The sequence below is a fragment of the Paroedura picta genome, chromosome 1 (assembly GCF_049243985.1).
Source record: "Paroedura picta isolate Pp20150507F chromosome 1, Ppicta_v3.0, whole genome shotgun sequence".
In the NCBI taxonomy this organism is placed as follows: domain Eukaryota; kingdom Metazoa; phylum Chordata; class Lepidosauria; order Squamata; family Gekkonidae; genus Paroedura; species Paroedura picta.
The window spans coordinates 157727604-157749374 of record NC_135369.1 but is presented as its reverse complement, the minus strand read 5'-3'; the positions used below and the strand labels follow the sequence as shown (position 1 = coordinate 157749374).

Here is a 21771-nt window from a genome sequence, read left to right as displayed (position 1 = left end):
CAGAAATGCCCCCCTGTCAGCGCTCTGGATCAGCCAGAAAAAGCCTCTGTCCTGGGAAAACTCCCCGACAAAATGTTTTGTCAACATGTGTTCATTCCCAGCTTACAGTTGCTTCATTTGCTGTTCTCATGTACTCATTATGCATGGCGGCAGCTATGCTGGCCTACTGCCATTCTGTTGCGCCGAGGCAAAAAGCCCCGCTGTCCCCCAATTATACTTGGGGGCAGAGCTTCGCTGGTGCAATGGCCCTGTGCACACAATGCGGGCCTGGAAGTGCCAGGAGTGCTCCACAGTGGCAGTGGGGGGGTTGGGGGCATGTCCCCCGCTGCATGATGGTGGGAGAGCGGCATGCTCTCTTCCACCATGGTGGGGGTGGGGGGATGCCCCTGTTAGCTCCGTAGAGCTGCGGAGCTGGCAGGAGCGAGAGGCATCCCTGCAGGGACTCTATAGGTCGGGGGAAGATTTCGCACAGGGCTGGCTCAACTCCGCTGTCCCTGCGCCCACGGCGCTCCCAGGGCCGTGGAAGAATCTGCATTTCTTTAACATGGGTCTTCTGACGGCCTGGATCGGGCCAGGCCTCAGATGGTGGCAACGTCGGGCATAATCGGGGATTTTCCCCGAAGCCGTGTTGCCGCCATTTCGGTCATGGAGAGGCCAGCAAAGGAAATGTTTGTTTGTAAACTGGGAAAAGCTGGGAATGTCCCATCTGGATTACCTATAACAGTTTCAGCATTTGTATGCTGTGGGACCAGCTATTAAGGCAGCTTTAGGTAATGAAAGTGGACAGGCTGCTGTGGTGGTGTTTTATTCATATAATGTGATCTAATTGCACAACTGTCAATGGGTGGAGCTACAACACGCCCGGTAGTGATAGCTTCAGCTGTTACTATGCTGCCCGCATGGCATTGTCCAGAGAAACTCTGACATGCAGTACTTTGAGCAGGACGTTTAGAGAGAAAAAAACTCATGAAGAATGGTTGTGTCCTTGGCCATATAATTTGACCCTTTCTGTGGCAAACGGATCTGTTTTCTGTCTGCTTCTTGATATGTCCTAGGATCTTTCCTGTATATGTTGCAAGGAGTTGAGGGAGTTGAGGATGAAGAGGCGTTGAAAATCTTTGCTGGTGCCTATTGAAATAACTGCCAAAGCACAAGAAGTGAAACCTCCCAAAGTGAGTTTGAAGATCTGGGGAGAAGGCCAAAGATGCATAGTTACAGGCAGAGGAGGATCAAGAATGGCTCCAAAAGCAATTATGTATGCAGTGTTTCACGGTTGCTTGAAATATTGGCAGGCATTATTCTACAATACACCACCAAATACATGCTGTTTAATGTTTAGTCTGTATTTATTTGTTTGCACCTGTGTCCTGTTTTCATAACAGGAAAGAAATCCCCAAAGAATTCTGTGCTAACTTGAATTACAAATTCTTTCCCTCCCGTAGTTTATTTGAGTGTTTTTGTCTGGAGTTGTCTCTCTTCTTCTTCACCAGTTCTTACCCACAGTGTGTTGAAGTTGTGTCACAGCAAGGCTGCTATTGTTAAATTAACCAAAGCTTTAACAGTATTGAAATATACTAGATTCAAGCTGCACAGACTTAAAGCTGTGAATAGTGCAAAGGCAGTGAGATCACTGAAACAGGAGGAAAGCAAACATGTATTTCAGTGTTTCAAATAAGAGAAGATGCAAGGAAATTATTATTTGTTATCTTATACCCTGTACAGACGTAACAAAGTCCAATTTCCTAACTGTTGTCAGGAGACTAGAAGCACCCCAGTAGGTCATATGCTCTTTCCATTGCTCATCACCCTTTTCCTAATGGTAGTGCAGCCTTTCTCAGCTTCTTCGCCATTGTGAAACCTATTTGGGCTTCAAGAAACCCCAGTAGTAGTGTGATCAAGGAGATTTTGGTTGGGAAGTACAGCTGTGTACATACCCATCTGGGGCACCTCCCCTTCCCACCCCCTCCAGGCCCATCATTGGCCAGGTTAACATTGGCCAGGTTAACATGGCCCCCTCCAGACCCAGGTTAACATGGCCGTATGCAGCCATATCACCTGCTAAATGTTTAACAAATTTTAGATAATAGATACTAAAAATTAACTCCCGCCCATTCAGGAAACCCATCCAGGACCATCAAGAAACCCCAGGGTGTCATGAAAGCCTGGGCTAGTATATGATCTTTGTGTGAATGTTACATATGCATTGATGTTGGCGCTAACCCTAGTGCCCTCTTCTAAGAATGGTGGTAAGCTTCTAGTTTGGATCTCATAGATTTATGCATGTAGTTTGGAGATTTATAAAATTATGTAAGATTTGGAGAAAGTGGGCAGGGATAACGGTTTCCCCCTCTTCCTTAATATTAGAACTTGGGTATAATGGAGATTGATTTATATATACCTTTAAAGCCCGTTCCTAAGAATGGACCTTGAAAGGGTCCCCTTCTCTGGCCCCTGGCCAGGCAGTTTAAGGCAGGTTTGGGCTGCAGCTTGCAGCCAGATTAAGTGGGGCAGGTGGGGACTGGGCAACTCGTTAGCAGGGCTGGGACAGAGCTCCTTAGCAGGCAGGCAGCAGGCCGGGAGGCTCTCCTCAGCAGGCCCAGCCTAGCAGGCCAAAAGGCTCTCGTTAGCAGGCCCTGCTTAGTAGGCCAAGAGGCCCTCGTTAGCAAGCCCTCCACCATGGCCCTTTGCCCGGGGCCCTCTCCCCTTACTTGCTGCTGGCTCCAGGCAATGAGGCTTCTGAGAGCAAAGGGGCTAGAGTCCAGAGACAGAGGATGGGAACTGCAGGGGAAGGGCCAATCAGGGCAAAGCTGGCTGCACTCTGACTGTCCCTATTCCAACTTGGACAGCCAGACATGTCCCACCCCCTAGGCTGTTTCACAAATATATAGAGGAACAACAATGGATAAGGATATTTATAGCTGTATCCTGCCCTTCACTGATGGCTCAGGGCAGATCACCTCAATTAACCTACAGTATTGTACACAAATTAAAACATCACATAAAGTGACCATTTAGACCAAAAGATACTTGAGTTTAGAATTTAAAATCAGTTAAAAACTGCCTCCTTTTTCCAAAGATTAAAATTCATAGTGCGGGGTGGGGGTAGGGGAAATGTGTGAATCAATTCTTACAGGGTTTAATTTGAGGAATTTTAGGCAGGGTGGTCAGCAGTTGTTGATGGGCAATAGGTTTAAGGAAAAATAAAAGTACTTTACGTAGTGAGCAGTGACATGAATTTTCTGGCCAATTTTGTGTTTCAAATTAAATTTTATCTAATATTGTTTAAATAATGTTATCAAAAGGCAAATATTTACACACTGTGTAAATATAAACCCCATGTTTATAACGCGTTATTGGTTATTGGTTATTTATGTGGCATTATTGGTTGTAGCACAACACTACCTGAGCACTATAGATAACCAATATTTATATTGGTGGAAAGGGATTTTCTTTTTGCCCCATTTCATTCTTGATGAGTAATTAACTTGCGGAATATGTTGCCGGTGTGTATAGTGATGGTCAATAGCACCATGATTTAAAAAAAAAATTATAGGATAAATTGATCAGTGGTTACTAATTAAGATGACTTAAGGGAGCCTTCACATCCCAAAGTACATTTCTAGAGACAACATCAAGGGAAGGCTTTAATCCTCATCCCCCATTTGTTGACCTTCTAGGAATAGTGGTCTGCTGTGATAAACAGGATGGTGGGCTAGATGGACCCCTGGTCTGATCCAGCAGGATTTTCTTATGGTTAGTACAAATGTACCACTGCAAGATATTTTGCTCCAAAAATTGAAGGAGGGATAGATATGCACATATTGGGGGAGGGGAGACTGACAGTAAAGTAGTACACAAGTTTCCTGATTTCCCAAGCCTACCAGGAAGAGTTGCTGGTATTATGCCTACACTGGGCTTTGCAGGCATGTAAGGGTCTGAATAAAAATAGCTATTTTTTTTTAATTATCAGTTTGTAAGCATATGAAAAAATCCAAAGTAACATCTGAGAAATATAGACAGACTAGTAAGCAAGCCCGCTGCAGCCAAATGCAGCGGGCGCTAGGCACTCACAGTCGCTGAGTCTGCGGGCTTGTTTTGGCGTGGGCGGCGGCGGCGGGCTTCTTTGTGCGGCGGCGGGCTTGTTTTTGCGGCGGCGGGCTTCTTTTGGCGGCGGCGGCCTGACGCGGCGAGAGTCAGGCCGCCGCTTCGCGCGACTGCCGGGGGCTCCCTGGGGCGGAGGCCTGATGCGGCGAGAGGCGCTTTGCGGCCGGGAGCAACATCAGGCCGGGAGCAACTGCAGTTGCTGGGGCTGGGAATCAGAGGGACCAATCGGCAGGCGCTTTGCGCCTGCCGATTGGTCCCTCCGATTGTCTGTCGTGAGGAAGGGTCCCAATCCGGACCCTTCCTCATCACGGACTAATCCCACCTCCACACCCCTTAACGAATTATTTAGTCCGTGGCGCCTGTGGCGCCACGGGCGGTTTAAAGATAAGGTGGATTTAGCAGCTGTGCATGTATAACAGGGTTTTTTTATGAGCAGTTTTGCTGGCCACTTATTTGCTTCCAAGATCAAGTCAAAGTGCTGGCTGGTACCTTTGAAGCCCTGCATGATCTGGGTCTTCTGTTTCTGAAGGGCCTTCACTCCTGCATCATTCTCTGCGCCAGATGTCTTTCTTACTGCAGCTTTTCGTTGTGATTCCACCTCTTGGGCCTATTATGCATGTATTGCTTTCCTTTTAAATTGTCCTTTAAAAACATTTTAAAAATATACCCATTTATGCACGTGCTCTGATTCTACGGTTTTTAAAAAAGCGATTATGCATTCTAAACCTATCTGACCGTAACTGTTGGAGGGGGAACTTCCTCCATGGTGCTGCAAGGTCACCTGACTGCCACTCTGGCGCATACTTCTGGTGGGGCCTTATGGGAATTGTAGTTCATGGACGTGGAGACTTTTCCATGGGAACACACATACTTCTGAATGCTAAACTACCACCTTTCCCCCTTCTGAGGTATACTGTTCCTCATAGAAAGTGGGCAGGATGGATCACAGCAGACCACAAGCTTCCATGCAAACTTAAAGCCCCCACTATACCATTCCTTCACCTGTGAAGTTTTATTTAATCACTGGCAAGCCCAAAATGGGAGCTTCTGCCCATAGCCTGAAGCAGCTCTGCCCCCTCATTTTCCTGCTGGAACCAACACAAGAAAAGTCAACGTAAAACTAGTTTAAGAAGTCTCGCTGATAAAACTCTGCTAGAACTGCGTAGCATTTGCAATGTAGCATTTGCAATGCAAAAACGAAAATAATACTGTGGGTTTTGCGCTGCGAAAACAGTGCCGCATTAAGAATTAAAAAAATAAGATGTTATGCTTTGCAGCCTTTTTGCAAGTTTTCTGTGCTACATCATACACATGCATTGCCTTTCTGCTCAGTCTTTTTATGATCATGGTAAATAAATTAAAGTTAAATTATGTCTCTTAATCTGCTAAAAGAAATTTAGTGATTATATAATCAACTGCTTAATTACGATCAGCGTGCAGACATATCCAAAATTACACAGCTGTCATTCGCACAACAAATGGTAAAACTATTAAACTTTTAATATCATATAACAGCTGTTAATATCATATAAATATATACCCAAAAAAAGTATATTTACTGGGAGTCAATCAGTTTCTTCTGCCTTATTGAGCAAGCTGCTATGCAATATTTTGCTACATTAAAGGCAATTTTGGTAGAGCTATTAGCCAGAAGAAGACAAGTATAGAAGAGGTCTGTTCTGCCTGGGAATTTAGACAATATTTGCAAAAATATAAATAAAGTTAAATCTCGGATGCGGATATTTTGGTAATATTGACACATGATCAGTGGCACATGATCAATGGACATTCTCCATTGACATGGGCGTAAATGAAAAGCATAAGAAATACATGCATATCTCCCTTTTGTCAGAGCAGAAGGTAGGGCATTGAACCGAGCTAAATGAGGGCAAAAGAAGGAGGTCACGACAGAGAATGAGGTGGCTGGATGGAGTCACTGAAGCAGTCAGTGCAAACTTAAATAGACTCCGGGGAATGGTAGAGGACAGGAAGGCCTGGAGGATCATTGTCCATGGGGTTGCGATGTGTTGGACACGATTTCTCACCTAACAACAACAACAAGAGTAAATGCTCTATGATGTTTAGGGGACTCTAAAGCGGGGGTCGTTAACCCCCGGTCTGAAGGCCTCAGTAGCGGGCCGCCTGCCTCCCCCCCAGCAAGAAGCTCACCAGGCCGCAAGAGAAGCGGCCTAGCTAGCTTCTTGTTGCTGGGGGGGGGAAGAGGCAGGCGTGGCCACCGGCACACTGGTGGATACAAACGCGCATGGGCAGAGCTGCCGCGCATGCGCATTAGCGCCCCTGGTGGTGAAAACGTGCATGCGCGGAGCTGCCGTGCATGTGAGTTTCCGCCGGCTCTTCCTCACCCCCGGAGGCAGTCCTCAGCCTTCAAAAGGTTGGGGACCGCTACTCTAAAGTATGTAAATACCTTAATGGGTAAGAGAATTTATCACTATTCCCTGCTACAGGATTAGTATATGTTCATGCTCTGTCATTTTGAAGAGTGATAACCCATAATCTTTGCCTAACAATTGTCCTGCCTTGTTGATACCCCAAATATATCATTGCAGTATTAGAGAGGCCTGGTTAGTGATTATATAGAAAACAAAGTGGTTATGGAAGGTTGAGTTGAACTTTTTTTCTTCTCTAACCAAATGCAACCCAGATTTAAAACATTAGCTGAGGCTTTCTCAACCCAGGGTTTCATGAAACTCTGGGGTTTCTTGCCTCCTCTGGAAGGGTTTCCTGAATGGGTGGGGGTTAATTTTTTATATATGTTTTAAATTTGTTAAACATTCATCAGGTGATATGACCATATATGGTTATGTTGACCTGCCCTCCCTCCCAAGATGGCCAATGATGGGCTTGGAGGGGGTGGGGAGGGGCCCTATGGGCATGTACACAGCTGTGCTTACCAATCATATTCTGTATGACTGTGCCACTTCTAGTGTTTCTCAAAGTCTGAAGAACGTTTCAGGGGGTTCTCAGTGGTAAAAAAAGTTGATAAAGGCTTCATTAGCTAAATCAAGCAAATACTTTCTGTTCTGATACTTCACTGAATTAGAGGAACTTGATTTTAAAAGGAAGAAAGGGCATGAGGAAAATAATGCATTAGTAGAGCCTTTTAGGGTACAAAATCAGCAAATATAGGGTTTGGTTTAAATGGAAATGCAAAGCAAGAGTTAGCAAGAGAGTTCATTATAAAAAAAACGTAGCAGTGATCCATGGGAAAGGAAAGACAGCTATAAATAGGATCGCTAATTCCAATTTGGGAAATTCCTGGTGCTTTGTAGGTGGATCCTGGGCAGGGTGGAGAAGGACCTCACTTAGAGAGTTGCCTTCCAAATCAGCCATTTTCTCCAGGGGAAATGAGTCGTGGTGTTGGGAGATCTCTAGATTCCACCTGAAGGTTGACAACCATAACTATAAACCTGTACTGTTAGTCAGGAAAGGAAGAAGATCTAACCATGTTGTAGCTGGGAGGAGCTTCAGCAGGTCACTAAACTGTATTTTCTGATCAGCTGTCTGTCTCCTGATAAATATTAAAACTGTAAATGGAGTATAAGCAGAATACATTACTAGATCAGTGCAAACATAAAACACAAAAGGGGATTTGTGGTTTCAGTTCTTTTATGTTGGTTTATGAATTCTGCCCAGTAAGCATAGTTAAAGCATGTTTTGAATTGGACAAAGTAAACCCTTGAGTCAAACCAGAGCAGAAAGCTTTTCGGAGTTTGGTAGGAAGCCTTTTGTAGTTAGTTTTCAGGGGAAACGGGGATAAATTACACATCTCTTAGTAGCTATCCTATGATGTTTATAAATTTTTAAATTTTTGTGTTTTTAAGTACTTACAAGTTCAGAGTTTGGTAACCAGTATTTCTTAGAAACACAATGATTTGAAAGAATTGTAGAAAACAGAAATGTAGTAAATGGGAGGATAGTTTGTGAGAAAATGATGATCACACAGATACATTATATTAGAAGACTAAGAAGACATTTTAAATATAAGTAGAATAGAGCTATATCTGTGTCCACAGAAGTATATTAATATTGTAAACAAAAAGTAAATTTGTTTATGGCATATGAGTTGAATTCTGACTAAACTTTCCAGTAACAGAAGGCAAGGCAAGAAATGTCTGCCAATTCCTTCTTCCCACAGCAGACTCCCACCCCCCCAAAAAAAAATTGCCTCTCATGCTGTTCCTCGGGGGTTAGGAGTAGCACTTCAGGGAAATTAACTCCTGGGCAAGGAGTAGAAATGTTACCTGTGTGTGATTTCATGTAAACCAAATTAGATATCTTTATGAAATTAATATATTCAAATGTTGAAAACAAGTAATGATTGATGCAGTTCATTTTTCTGCAGGACTTTTTCTGTCCTGGCCCCTGCCTGGTGGAATGAGCTCCCGGAAGAGCTGAGGGCCCTGCAGGAACTTTCAGTGTTCCACAAGGCCTGTAAGACAGAGCTCTTCTGCTGGGTCTTTGGTTGAGGCCACGGCGCGGGAGATCAGAAGGGCCCTGCATCTCCTTTGTGGCTTTAAGAAAGTCAATTAAGAAAATCTGAAGAAGTCTACATGCACATAAAATCCTATACCCAGAATTAAACTTTGTTGGCCCTATAGGTGCCACTGGTCTCAAACTTTGGTCTGCTGCTTCAGACCAACATGGCTACCCACTCAGCTTGGTATATTGGTTGATAGCGATGGAATCTAATCCGTAGAACTAGATTTCCTCCACATGCAGCCAGCCAGGTGACCTTGGGCCAGTCACAATTCTCAGCCTCACCTACCTCACAAAGTGTCTGTTGTGGGGAGAGGAAGGGTAGGTGATTGTAAGCCACTTTGAGACTGCTTTGAGTAGTGAAAATTGGGGGGGTACAAAAACATAGTTCTTCTGAATTTTTCCTGCAGTCTTTGTTGTTTCAGCATCAAGTGCTGTGTCAGAGGAAAGAGATACTTGTTTTCACACCCCATCTCTGTACTAGCTTTGCTCTTTTGGGGATATCTCTGTCTAGTCCAGAGACTACATAAAGAAAGAGTGGTTAAAGGAGATGTTTTCGTGATAAGCATGTGCAGGAGCAGAGAGAAATTTGGTTACCTGCAAACTTTATTTTGAAGACAAGCAATAAAAAGGGAAGTAAAGATGTTATATTATCTTTAACCACTCCTGCAGAGCGGATAAAATAAAGCAGTAAGGACAAAAGGGGAGGAGATAGGACGGGCTCTGTCTGGGATAAAAACTCGGAGGACCCATTCAGGAGCTGCGAAGCCCGCCACCACCTTCCCGAGCTTTCTGCCAGGCTGCCACCATCGTCCTGAGCCTTCTGCTGGGCCCTGGGGCAGCCGAGCCTGCCCCTGGGCCCGGCAGAAGGCCGCAAAGTCCCCTTTCATGCCACCTACCTGACTCCCTTCCTGCCTTCCTCCCAGCATTCCCTTTGTCCTTCCCTTCCTTCCTTCCTCCCTCTCTTCCATCTGCCTGTTTCTAGCTACCTGTTTCTCTCCCTCTTCTTCTGTCTCTATCTTCCTCCCTTTCTTTCTGTCTTTCTATCTCTCTCCCTTTCCTCCTTCCTTCGCCCCATCCCTCCACCCACCCACCATGCTAGCGGCCGCTGTATTTTGGCCACAGCAGGCTTAATATCTAGTTATTAAATAAAAGAAAATCTTCTGCTGGATTTCCAGACAGGCACAGTTTAAGAAAAAGAACATTTCTCCTTGCGCACTTGCCAAAAAAGTTTCATAAGTGCAAGGTTCATATTTGTCAAATGTTGATCACGTTCACTGGATGGCATGCTGTAAACTAATATTTTAAAAATTCTCCTGGAAAACTGTTGTGACATAATGGATTAGAAAGAGATTAAAGAGATCTTTTTTTGGAAGTTTCTCAGTCATCTTTTCTTACTTACAGATCTGAATTCGATCTATGTAACTTTTTTGCTATAAAGGGGCTTTTTTTGGTGTGGTTGTTGAATGGAAAACCCTGGTTCTCTGCTTCCAAAATACACTGTGAAACTGTAAATGAATAAAGTTGTTTTAAAATCTGCCCTGTCAGTAAGGAAAACGAATAAAGGATTTGTGAAGAATCACTTTTGTATTGACCCCCCAGGAACAGGACAAAGACAGAAACAAAGGGAAGAGATACATCATGTCTAAACCTTGGCATATGCATAAAGATAAATTTGCCCTCCAGGCAGTTTTTTATGGCAGAACAAAGAGTGTCCAAAGAAAACATAAGCTCCCTGATTTACTCAGTTCCAAGATTTTGAAGATATTATATGGAAAATATGTTGGTGCATTCCAGCTCTCAGTGCCAAAAATGATACATGTTTCTCTACATTTTTGTTTAAGTTCATAGTTGTGCCTAAACTAAGCAGATTAATAGTTTTTCCTGTTGTTCCCAATGTACATTTTGTTTGCTGTCTTTGTATGATTATACCCCCAGTAAAATGTGGTTAAATCATCCATTTATGAAATCTGCTTCTTCTGAAATGTTCACGACAGTATGTGCTGAATAGACATTTTCATTCCTTGATATATGTTCAGACTTCCTCAGCATTGAGGTTTTCCAAACGACTGGGAGAAGAACTGAATATATGTTAACTGTTCATAGGTAGGGTTGTGAACTCACTGTTGATACATTTTTGGAGATCTGTGGGTGGAGCCTGTGGATAGAGGGAGCCGGGCAAGGGTGTGATGCCCTAAAGTCCACCCTTTGAAGCTGCCATGTTCTTCAGGCTGAACTTATCTCTGTTGTCTAGAGCAAGGGTAGTCAACCAGTGGTCCTCCAGATGTTCATGGACTACAATTCCCATGAGCCATTGTTAGCGTTTCCTGGCAGGGGCTCATGGGAGTTGTAGCCCATAAACATCTGGAGGACTGCCAGTTGAGTAACCCTGCTCTAGAGATCAGGGGTAATTCTGGGAGTTTCAGCACCTCTGTTCACATTGCTGTAAGTTGCTAGGTGCTAGATAGTAAGGGAATCTTGCCCTGGGAGAAGTGGCCCAATTATATACTTGAAGGGTATTACTAAGTTGTTTTTATAATAATTAAAATTTGGTTAACAAAGCAGTGAGAATATGATCTGAAGTAGAGTTGTGGTCATAGACTTACAAGGGTGTATCTGTTTATGAGTTCACAGTGATGGGTTTTTTACTCACTTTATTATATTTCAAGATGCTTTACTATAGTGATCTGTACTATGAATGGATGTTTTGAAGATAAGTTCTTTTAGAGAACTTTGACAAGAAAAAATTTAAAAGAGGTAAAATGAGCACACAAGCTGTTTTGCAATTTAGGACCTGTTTTGAGTATATTTACACAATAATTATTCATTCACTATTAGGGGTCCAAAATATTTGGAGCAATATGATTGTATGGTATGTGGTCCATGCATAATTGCTTTTTTAAACACACTATGTTGTGGCGCAGAGTGGTAAGGCAGCTGTCTGAAAGCTTTGCCCATGAGGCTGGGAGTTCAATCCCAGCAGCCAGCTCAAGGTTGACTCAGCCTTCCATCCTTCCGAGGTCGGTAAAATGAGTACCCAGCTTGCTTGCTGGGGGGTAAACGGTAATGACTGGGGAAGGCACTGGCAAACCACCCCGTATTGAGTCTGCCATGAAAACGCTAGAGGGCGTCACCCCAAGGGTCAGAAATGACTCGGTGCTTGCACAGGGGATACCTTTACCTTTACCTTATGTTGTAAAGAGCCACCTTGGTGTAGTGGTTAAGAGCAGCAGTTTGTAATCTGGCAGGCTGGATTTGATTCTCTGCTCTTCCGCATGTAGCCAGCTGGGTGACCTTGAGATAGTCAGTCCTGATAGTGCTGTTCTCACAGAGCAGTCCTGTCAGAGCTCTCTCAGCCCCACCTGCCTCACAGAGTTTCTGTTGTATGGAAAGGAAGGGAAGGCAATTGTAAAACCAACTCTTCTTTTTTTCTCTTTTACTTGCCTTCTATGTCTTATTTACAGCAAGTTCTATTTTTTGTCCCCTGTATAATCTTTCATTCAAAGTTTTTTTAAAAAGCCCTTTTTAAATGAACTTTCAACCCCCACCTGATGCATTTATTTATGTCAATTATGATCTGCTTTTCTCTGAGACTGGAAGTGAGGAGGGCTGTGCATATTTTCCTTGTTGAAGCACTCCGCAACTATAACGCTGCTATCCAGAAGGCCCTTCTTCTTGTAACCACCCATCCTCCTATCATGCTGGAGACAAGGACACTGTGACCTCACTGTCTGTGTGGTTTTATGTAGAAGTCAGTTATTACAGTACTCTGGTCCCAGACAATTTATGGCTTTAAAGGGTCCAGGCGAGCACTAAAGTGGCCCATAAAGTAGCTGCCATAGATCAAATAGGATAGGTGAACTAGGCTCCTGGCAGTTTGCCCCTATTAGAAGGCACCTGGCAACTTGCCATGTGCTAACGGTCTGGCAGCCAGATTCCGCACCAACAGCAACTACTGTGTAAGTGCTACTATAATCCAGCCTGGATATCACTAAGGCTTGAGCAATTGTTGCTGGCTTTTCCCTGTCAATAAGCGATACACAGATCTTGCGGCAACTTCTCCCATCTGATTGTCCAGGTGCAGCCACATAAGGTGACCAGATTTTAACATTGACCGGGGGGGTTCTTGATTAAAAATGTGGTCTATATGGAGCAACAAAAAGTTTCATAGAATGCATAGAATGCAAAAATAGTATTACAATATATATATTTTTAATTTCAACCTAAGTACAATTTGCCAGGTACCCCCAGATGTCCCTCCAAAAGTGGGACAATCTGGTCACCTTAAACCTACCATCTCCTTCTGAAAGGGTTTTTCACATGCTCAGGTGAAAACTTGGGTTTTCACAGGAGCATGACCCAGCTTCCGGATAATGTTTCAGGCAAAGTTTCTCTGTGTTACCTGGATTAAGCTTTGGCTTGTTCTTCCCTATCTAACCTATCACTTACCTCAGATGCAAATTCAGAGCACCCAGAGCATCTTCCCTCCCTAACTTAAATGGGATAGGCAGCCTTCCTTGTTGGCTTTATTAAACAGCAGCAGGCCCAGGATGGATCCCAGTGGTAAACTAGGGAATAACAAAACATGAAGTAGAGCAACCTCACCTAGCAAGACCTTCTGAGCTCATCTCAATTCTGTTCCTTAAAACTAGACTAGAAATGGATTTAAGTAAATGCTGTGATCCATGCAGGAGCACTGCCACTACACAGAACCCCAAATTTGAATGTTTGAAACTGGGTAGAGGTTGCTAGGATTAGCTGAATCAAGCAAGAACAGTTTCAACAGTGGTCCCACCATAGCCTTTTTCAACACACTGGAGATTTTATTTTAAGAGACATTTTAACCCTATCTCTAGTCAGCTGTTTAGACCTTTCCTGGCAGTTTTAGCAAGCCCAGAGGACTGTGAGTTGAGTGTTAGTAGTAGGTTTTACTTCTGCAAGAGTTTTTCACATCCTCAGGTAAGACAACCAGAAAGGTATCTAATTAAACTAGGTAAGGAGAAGCCTAAAGGATACCTGGATTCCTAAGTCCATATAATGGTATAGATATAAGTAATATATTTCACAAAATGCCTTTCAGATGAGTCACAACAATCAAGGGCTTTTTCATCTTCTGTTATAAATTGTTGAAAGCCTCATGTTAATTGGAAAAACTTAAGTGGACAGTTTTTGCAGGTATGGTTACATACTTCTTCTTTTGGCAACACTGTAGAATAACATTCTTCCTGAATTCTCTACTGCTTGTTGCTATAGCTGCAATCTCTATTAATCTGTAGCCTGGTATGATAATGATTATGGTTGCCAGCAAAAACCTGGCAACTATATATTTTTTTTGCGGGCGGGGGGTATGGAAGGCGGTCTCTTCATGATATTACATAACAGGATACTGGGAGCCCCCCCCCCTTCACCTCCCATTTTAATCCTGCCCAGCTAGGCAGCAGTAGAGAAGAGTTTCTCGGTAGTATGAGATTTCCCACTCCCAGTGGGGAAATGGCAGCCCCTGTAGTGATGTATCCATGACAGAGTGTTAATATGTGTTACTAAGTGTCTGGGATCAGAAGTAATCTGAGAGGGATCTACGGCTGTCATAGTGGTCATAAAGGCTCAAATCAAACCAGAAAGGAATGTTCTCTCCACCAAGCAGATCAAGGGTTCTTCAGCATAATTCTGACACCGCTCGCTAGTTCTAGCAGGAAGACTCTGGGGAAGCAGGATTTTGTCTGTCACCTGGTGGGAGAGGAATAAACATTCAAATGTTCTGTGACCGTGAGACATATAGGGTACTTGACTACATGGATGAAGTCAGAACATACTTCATCCTTGTCCATCTTGCTGGCTGAACTGAGCATCTATTCAGACCCGTGTAACAGAACAACCCTGGTTATCTCATCTGACCTGTACAAATCTTGAACCGAGCTGGAATAAACCGAACAGGCCAGTTCATATCCCCTTTTTCCCAGCTGTGAGGTCCAAACTGCCCCAAAATGAACTGGATGTTTTTGTTTGTTTGTGCCCATCCTTACACACTTTTGCACAATCAGTACTCTTACTCAGTAAAGGTAATGGTATCCCCTGTGCAAGCACCGAGTCATGTCTGACCCTTGGGGTGACGCCCCCTAGCGTTTTCATGGCAGACTCAATACGGGGTGGTTTGCCAGTGCCTTCCCCAGTCATGACCGTTTACCCCCCAGCAGAAAGCTGGGTACTCATTTTACCGACCTCGGAAGGATGGAAGGCTGAGTCAACCTTGAGCCGGCTGCTGGGATCGAACTCCCAACCTCATGGGCAAAGCTTTCAGGCGGCTGCCTTACCACTCTGCGCCACAAGAGGCTCATTCTTACTCAGTATAGTTACCTAATCACGGTCTCTGGAACTGTACCCTTCTATAGTATACTAGTAAATTAATTTAAGCAAGGTGCTGAAAGAAGTGCTTATAAAGTTTACTTTCATGGTGTTTTATGATCCTAGTATATAAATATAAAATACTAGAATAAATGTAGCTATTTAAATGCAACTGTTAAATTGGGGTGAAGACAGATTTTTATGTTTTTCCAGCAAGAGAGACACCTTTTCGCTCTGGAAGATTTGCAAGGAATTGATCAAAAGTCGATAATAACTTGAGTACAAGATTTTCTCTTAGTAGTAAATAAACACATTCTTTAGCTTTACCTTTCTTCTCCTAATATGGTACAAAAGCAAACATTTCCACAATACGTTTGGGAAGACTGATTAAAGTGGCTCAATGTACTGAGAGAGGAGTTGAGTTCAGCAGAAAAAAATCTTTGGCCTGGATGTTCCTCCAAAAACAGACTAGAAATAATAAAAATGTGTGGCTGAGCATGATCAAAAACACCTATACTTTGAGGTCCCTTATTGAATGTCCTGGAAGGTTGAAGTCTTCCCCTACAGGTTTCTCAGTCCTGTGAATGTTGATGCAAGACTTGTGTCCATTTATTCTTCGGCAGAGGGTTTGACCTGTTTGTCCTATGTACAGAATGGAGGGGCATTGTTGGCATTTAATGGAATATACAGTGTTAGAAGATGAGCATGTGAATAAGCCTTTGATGTTGTAGGTCAGTGGTACCCAACCTTTTTATCACTGGGGACCACTCAACGCCTTTTACTGAGGCCCGGGGGGGGGGGTAGTTTACTCCTCTACTCTCAACCACTGCCCTAACACTCTCTGATTGCTATGGTAATGTTTAAACATCCCTTCAAAATAAGATATAGACACGCCACAACGATGAAGTGTATTGTAAAGGGCTGGGGGGGATGAAGTAAAGGGCCGGGGGGGGGGGAGGAGGTGTCCTTCGGGGCCCACCTCCAATTAGTCGAAGGACCACGTGTGGTCCGCGGCCCACAGGTTGGGGATCGCTAATGTAGGTGATGTTGGTAGGTCCAGTGATTGTGTTATTGGGGTGCATGTGGCAGCAAAGTTGGCATCTAGGTGTGTTGCATGCTCTGGTACCAAAGTCCATGTGCAAATATATGTTGCATTGTTATGGGTGAGGGGTTTTTTGAGATTGGGGGGTTGTCTGTGTGCAAGAAAAGGTTACCCCCCCCAGCACTTAAGAAATAACTGTTATTTTCCATTAGAGGTTGTAAGTCACTGATGATGTGCTGAACTGTTTTGAGTTGAGAGCTAGATGTAACCGCTAGTGCTGTTCTGTTATTGTCTCTTTTGGTCTTCCAAAAGAACTTCTTGAATTTTCTCTTCAATCTCAGGATAGGATGACTGGTAATGATTTTCACAGCTTTTCTCACTGTATTTGAATTTGGAAAGCTCTGTTTGAATGTTCAGTCATCGGTTTTGTTTATAAAGGAAGGTTGCTGAAGTTTTTGAAGCGCTAGAGGAATTTTGCATGGAATAATGCCTTTGCAAACTAACTTTCCATACAAAGATTGACTTACAGGCCATGGATCAGGGGTAGTCAAAGTGCGGCCCTCCAGATGTCCATGGACTACAATTGCCATGAGCCCCTGCCAGCATTTGCTGGCAGGGGGCTCATGGGAATTGTAGTCCAGGGACATCTGGAGGGCCGCACTTTGACTACCCCTGCCATGGATAATATATCTGTTAATGACACCGCCCTGGGGCTACCACATGATCTACGCAGCATGCTGGTTTGCATGTCATACCTTCTTAGGGAGTCTTGACAAGATGCTGTTGATTGAACAGATGCTTTCTGTTCTGCAGTTGCTGTGTTTATCTTAGTTTTTAAACTAGCTCTTAAAACAACAATGAACAGATAAGAGTGCTAGGGTTTTTAAAAATGATGTAACTTGGTACAGCGCTTCCTCTGCTCCTGCCTCTGAATGCTTGATTTCAGCCTGAGATACAATATAATTTTAGTCAACTGGATTTACAAATAGGTCTGATAGAGATCCCACCATAGTTTCAGCAACTTTCACCCCACAATCGAACTGAGCCTGGATCAGTCCACAAAGCTGCATCCGCCTCGTTTTATTACAACATGTATGCATTCCACATGCTTCCGGCTAACACACGAGAACTCCACTATGTACTGAACTTTTCAATTATTTGAAGAAGCCCAGATACATGAGACATGTGCACAGACACACTTAAAGCTATAAATCTTGTAAAGTAGGGAAGCACATTGGGGCAAAAATAAATACCAACTTCCAGTAGAGGTTAATGAGGTCTGCTGAGACTGAGAGGGCAAGATCTTGAGAACATAGTGGATAGCTCAGTGCAAGTGTCAACTCCAGCGTGCTGCTGTAGTGAAAAAAGCAAACACATTTGGGGTTATTAGGGAAGGTACTGAACATAAAACAGTTGATATTATAATGTCCCTGTATAGATCTATGAGGTGACCTCATTTGGAATATTGTGTACAGTTCTGGTCACGGGATCTCAGAAAGGACATCACAGGGCTAAGAAAAAAAAAGCACAGAATGCACTCAAGGTGATTAGGGGATTCCTTCACTATGAGGAAAGGCTGAAGAGTCTTTTTAGTAAAGAGATTATTTAGATTTATAGAAGCTTATAAAGCTATGCATGGGCTGGAGAAGTTGGCAAAAAATGTATTCTCCCTATTACAAAATACTAGACGTTCACATTAAATGAAGCTGATGGGAAGATAAGTCTTAATCGGTGACTACTAATCACAGTGAGTGGGGGGAACCTCCATGTTCAGAGTCGGTCATCCACTGAACCCAGTTCCAGGAGGCAATATCAAGCGGAAGTCTTGACCTTTGTGCCTTGTTGGCTCTCTGGAGGAACTGGTCGGCCACTGTGTTAGACAGGATGCTGGACTAGATGGGCCATGGGTCTGATCTAGGAGAGTTTGTTATTATTGATAAAAACCAGATGGGTAACCAGAACTAAGTTTATTCCAAGGCAGATCTAAAAATTTGCTTTCTGAGACTATAAAAGATAGGCTGGGAGACTGTGGGGAATTATATGGTAGGGACAGTTTAGAAGTTCTGGGATTTTCCAAGCTGACAGGAACTGGAGTATGCTGGTTTCTCTCTCTCCCCCCCCCCTTTAATTGATGCTTAATTGTTTACACCCTTATTCCCCTTTTGGAACATATTTAGTCTGTCCGACTTTTGAGGAGTTTCTAAACATTAATTTACAAAAACCTATATTTCTGGAATAATTGGGGAGCCTGTAGAGCCCCCTATATTGTTGAGGCCCAGTTGTATGGCTTTCATTCAAGAATCAGCTAGCTATTCATTCAATATAATGATGATATAGTAGAAAACTATACTAATGTTAATAGCCAAAATTGAATTAGCACACAAATAGAGACCTCAGATGGGGAAGGCACTGGCAAACCACCCCGTATTGAGTCTGCCATGAAAATGCTAGAGGGCGTCACCCCAAGGGTCAGACATGACCCGTTGCTTGCACAGGGGATACCTTTACCTTTTTAGAGACCTCAGATGGTCATTTAACTGGGCTCTGGTTTGAAAAAAAAAGTTGAAGTAATTTAAATATATAAATACTGTTCATGGGAAGTTATGTTCAGTTACTTGCAGTGCAACTGTAACGAGACTCATATCCTTCTAAATCCATTGGTGTAAATAAGCATAGGAGGGTATAATTCTATTTAGGACCACAATGTTAGCTATTTGGAAGAAGGGGACAGAGAAAAAAAGAAAAACATAAATATATCTTGAGAACTCTTTACAAGCATATTATGTTTACCCATGTATGTTTGTGCTTGTTGTCTGTATGCTCAGAGCTTATACTGTGGGGTGCTTCTCCATTCTGAAATGGTATGGTCCCAGGAAGGCTGTACCTAATGTACATTAATCCTACAAAAATGTGTTGGCTAAATTAGATGAATCTTAGCTCTGGGTCAGCATAGTAACTGTTATGTTCCTAGTAATGAGTATGATCCTGGGCAACATAATGTCACATTCGGTTATGCTACCACAAATATTAGCTTGTTTTCAGTTTAATTCTTGACTAATTGTTAGATTTTGGGGTACGTTTTAATTTTGTATTCACTTTAAAATAAGCTAATCCCATGACTGTTCTCAGTAGACCAGCCCAAGCACTTCAGGGATCACTGGCTTAGGATTAATAAATAAATAAATAAAGATGTATCTGGGAGTTCATAGCAAAGATATTTTATTTAAAAAAAGATTATCAGCGGAGATTGTAATTTTTTGAACTAATGAATATATTTTATCTTCCAACAGGGATTTGCGATTTAATCGAATTAAAGAAATACATCCTGGTGCATTCAGACGGCTTAAAAATCTGAACACACTGTAAGTTCAAGTTCATCCTTCATAAAGTATTCTTTACCTTTTGTTTTAAACATTTATTATTTTCATATTGTACACATTATCAAAGTTATTCTAATGAAACCTAATGGAAATTTGTCCAGTGTCAATTCCAAATAATTTCCCTCTTTTGCTGTTCTCAGTTTTTGCTTTTCTTATGTTATGTGTACATTATAGCCCACATAAAGGATCATAAAATATCTTTATGGAAGATGTTTTGTTAGTGTGTAAGAGGCAAACATAGATTTAAACAATAAACCATTGTAGTTTTTCTTATAAAATCTTTTATAACAGATCTGGTTGAAATCGCTTGGTCTACTTTTTTTCAAGAATCCTTGTGGTTTAATATTAAAAGCACAAATGTATACTCTCAACATAAATAAATAATTAATTGGCTTTAAATATTCCTCTTGTTAAGCATGTATAGATTGCTTTTCTGGATCAGACCAAGATCAAGCAGCAGCGAATTTTGCAAGAATTCAAGCAACCAGGATATACTAATTGATCCATCAATGGTTCATGATCTGTTTTTGCCATCTATTGCATTAAAGCATATTGAGCACACTTTTTACATTCATTTAATATTTCATGCCATCTCTGCACCCTCTGCAGAAATGTTATTTAAAAAAAACAACTTCAGATCTGGTTCTGTATGTTGCCCATTTTTGTATTGGACGTTTTCTTTTCCTGCATGTCACTCACGTATGTGCCATAGAATGCAAAAATTTTAACTAAGATAATTCAATTTAAGTGCAGGTTTAAAATAAAATGGATGCTGTTTTTGCCTTCAGCTGTATGCAGATTTCTTAGATTACACTCTACATAGTTGAAATTTTTCCAGAGGTAGATGCTGAATGCACTTGACTTCTTAGAGTTTTCTAGCTTGGAATCGGTCAAGGCTGCAGGCAGCCTCCTTCTTTAGGCAGAGTTGCTGTATTTACTTTGCAAAATGGAGATTTCCTCAAGTAGATTTGTATTTTTGGTGTATTTTAATGAACTGCCTGTATTCTGATTTTGGGACTTGATTTGTAAGAGCCAACTTGGTGTGGTGGTTAAGAGTGGCAGCTTCTAATCCGGTGAGCCAGGTTAGATTCTTTGCTCTTCCACATGCAGCCATCTGGATGACTTTAAGCTCGTCACAACCCTAATAGTGCAGTTCTCACAGAGCAGTCCTGTCAGAACTCTCTTATCCTCACCTAACTCACAGGGTGTCTGTTGTGAGGAGAGAAAGGGAAGGCAATTGTAAGCTCCTTTGAGACTCCTTAGGGCAGAGAAAACCGGGGTATAAAAGCCAACACTTCTTATTCTAGATTTTGTTCTAGAATTTTGTTCATTTGAAGAAAATATGCTGAAGGAGAGAAAAAAGCAAATAATAGTTTTAATTTACTTTCTAGACTTCTAAACAACAATCACATCAAAAGAATACCTACAGGAGCATTTGAAGACCTTGAAAACCTAAAATATCTGTGAGTTAATGTGCCATTTTTATCACAAGCGTATGTGATGTTAATGTCATAGTGTTAGATCCCATGGAGACAGCATGGCTTTCTTGTCTGCTCTGCAGCCAAAGATGTCCCCACATGTATTTCTGGGTGTCCCCAGTGAGCAGACTTTTGGGCTGCTGGGAGGGGAGGGAGGTGAAAAAATCTTGCTGTGCAGATGGAAATCCTGTCCCATGCGGAAATGCTCTGTGGGATCCAAGCCATGGTGTCAGGGGAAAAACTTTAATTTTTCATCATCAAAAAAATGTACATACAGAAAAAAGCACTGCTGGGATTGTGAAAATGATACTGCTTTATCATATCATTGTAGGTTTGATAATTAAAACAGTTTAATTCATTTGTGTAAATTGCTGTATTATGAACTGCAAAATATCAATGTTTGAACTTCTATGGACCAAGACTTGTGACATCTGAACACAGCCACTTTATGGTTTGTATTTAATTGCTAGTGTTACACTCATACAACCTGCCTTTGCTAATATTTGTTTGTGTGATCTAAGCAACAGTTCTGTTGTGTTATTTCAGTCATGAGGAATTCTGAATCATGACCAGTGACACATGTGATAAAGCTAGGAAAGTACAGTGCTAAAAGAATTCAAAACAAAGTATGGAAAACATTGGTTTTTCCAGATGATCATTTTGAAGATTTGAGAAGATTTGAGTTTTTTCCTGTTTTGGGGGGTGGGGCTGGGCAGACACACAAGCAACCAAAGCCATCAACCACATCACTCACATGCCTCTGCAGATCATGTGGCAGAGAGGACCTTAGTAGAACACCCATTACCTCTTCTGTTCAAGGGTTATAGTTTGGGGTAGAAGATAGGAGCACCAGGCAGAAGGGGATCACTCATTAACAGAAAGTGTTCCTCTCATTTCTTCATGATCTCATTGGGGGAAAAACATTCAT

The 21771-nt window shown here is 42.4% G+C and overlaps 1 protein-coding gene across 4 annotated transcripts in view; it reads left to right on the top strand.

The window, feature by feature from the left end:
* The window catches only part of PXDN (peroxidasin), a 99042-nt gene that overhangs the window by 13538 nt on the left and 63733 nt on the right, over positions 1-21771 (top strand). For all 4 annotated transcript variants that reach the window (XR_013226497.1, XR_013226498.1, XM_077309873.1 and 1 more), the window contains exons 2-3: positions 19276-19347; positions 20757-20828. Coding sequence is in view for 2 of the 4 variants with exons in the window: in XM_077309873.1 (XP_077165988.1) it covers positions 19276-19347; positions 20757-20828 (144 nt within the window). In the remaining 2 variants the exon portion in view is untranslated. The remainder of the gene's footprint in view (positions 1-19275; positions 19348-20756; positions 20829-21771) is intronic.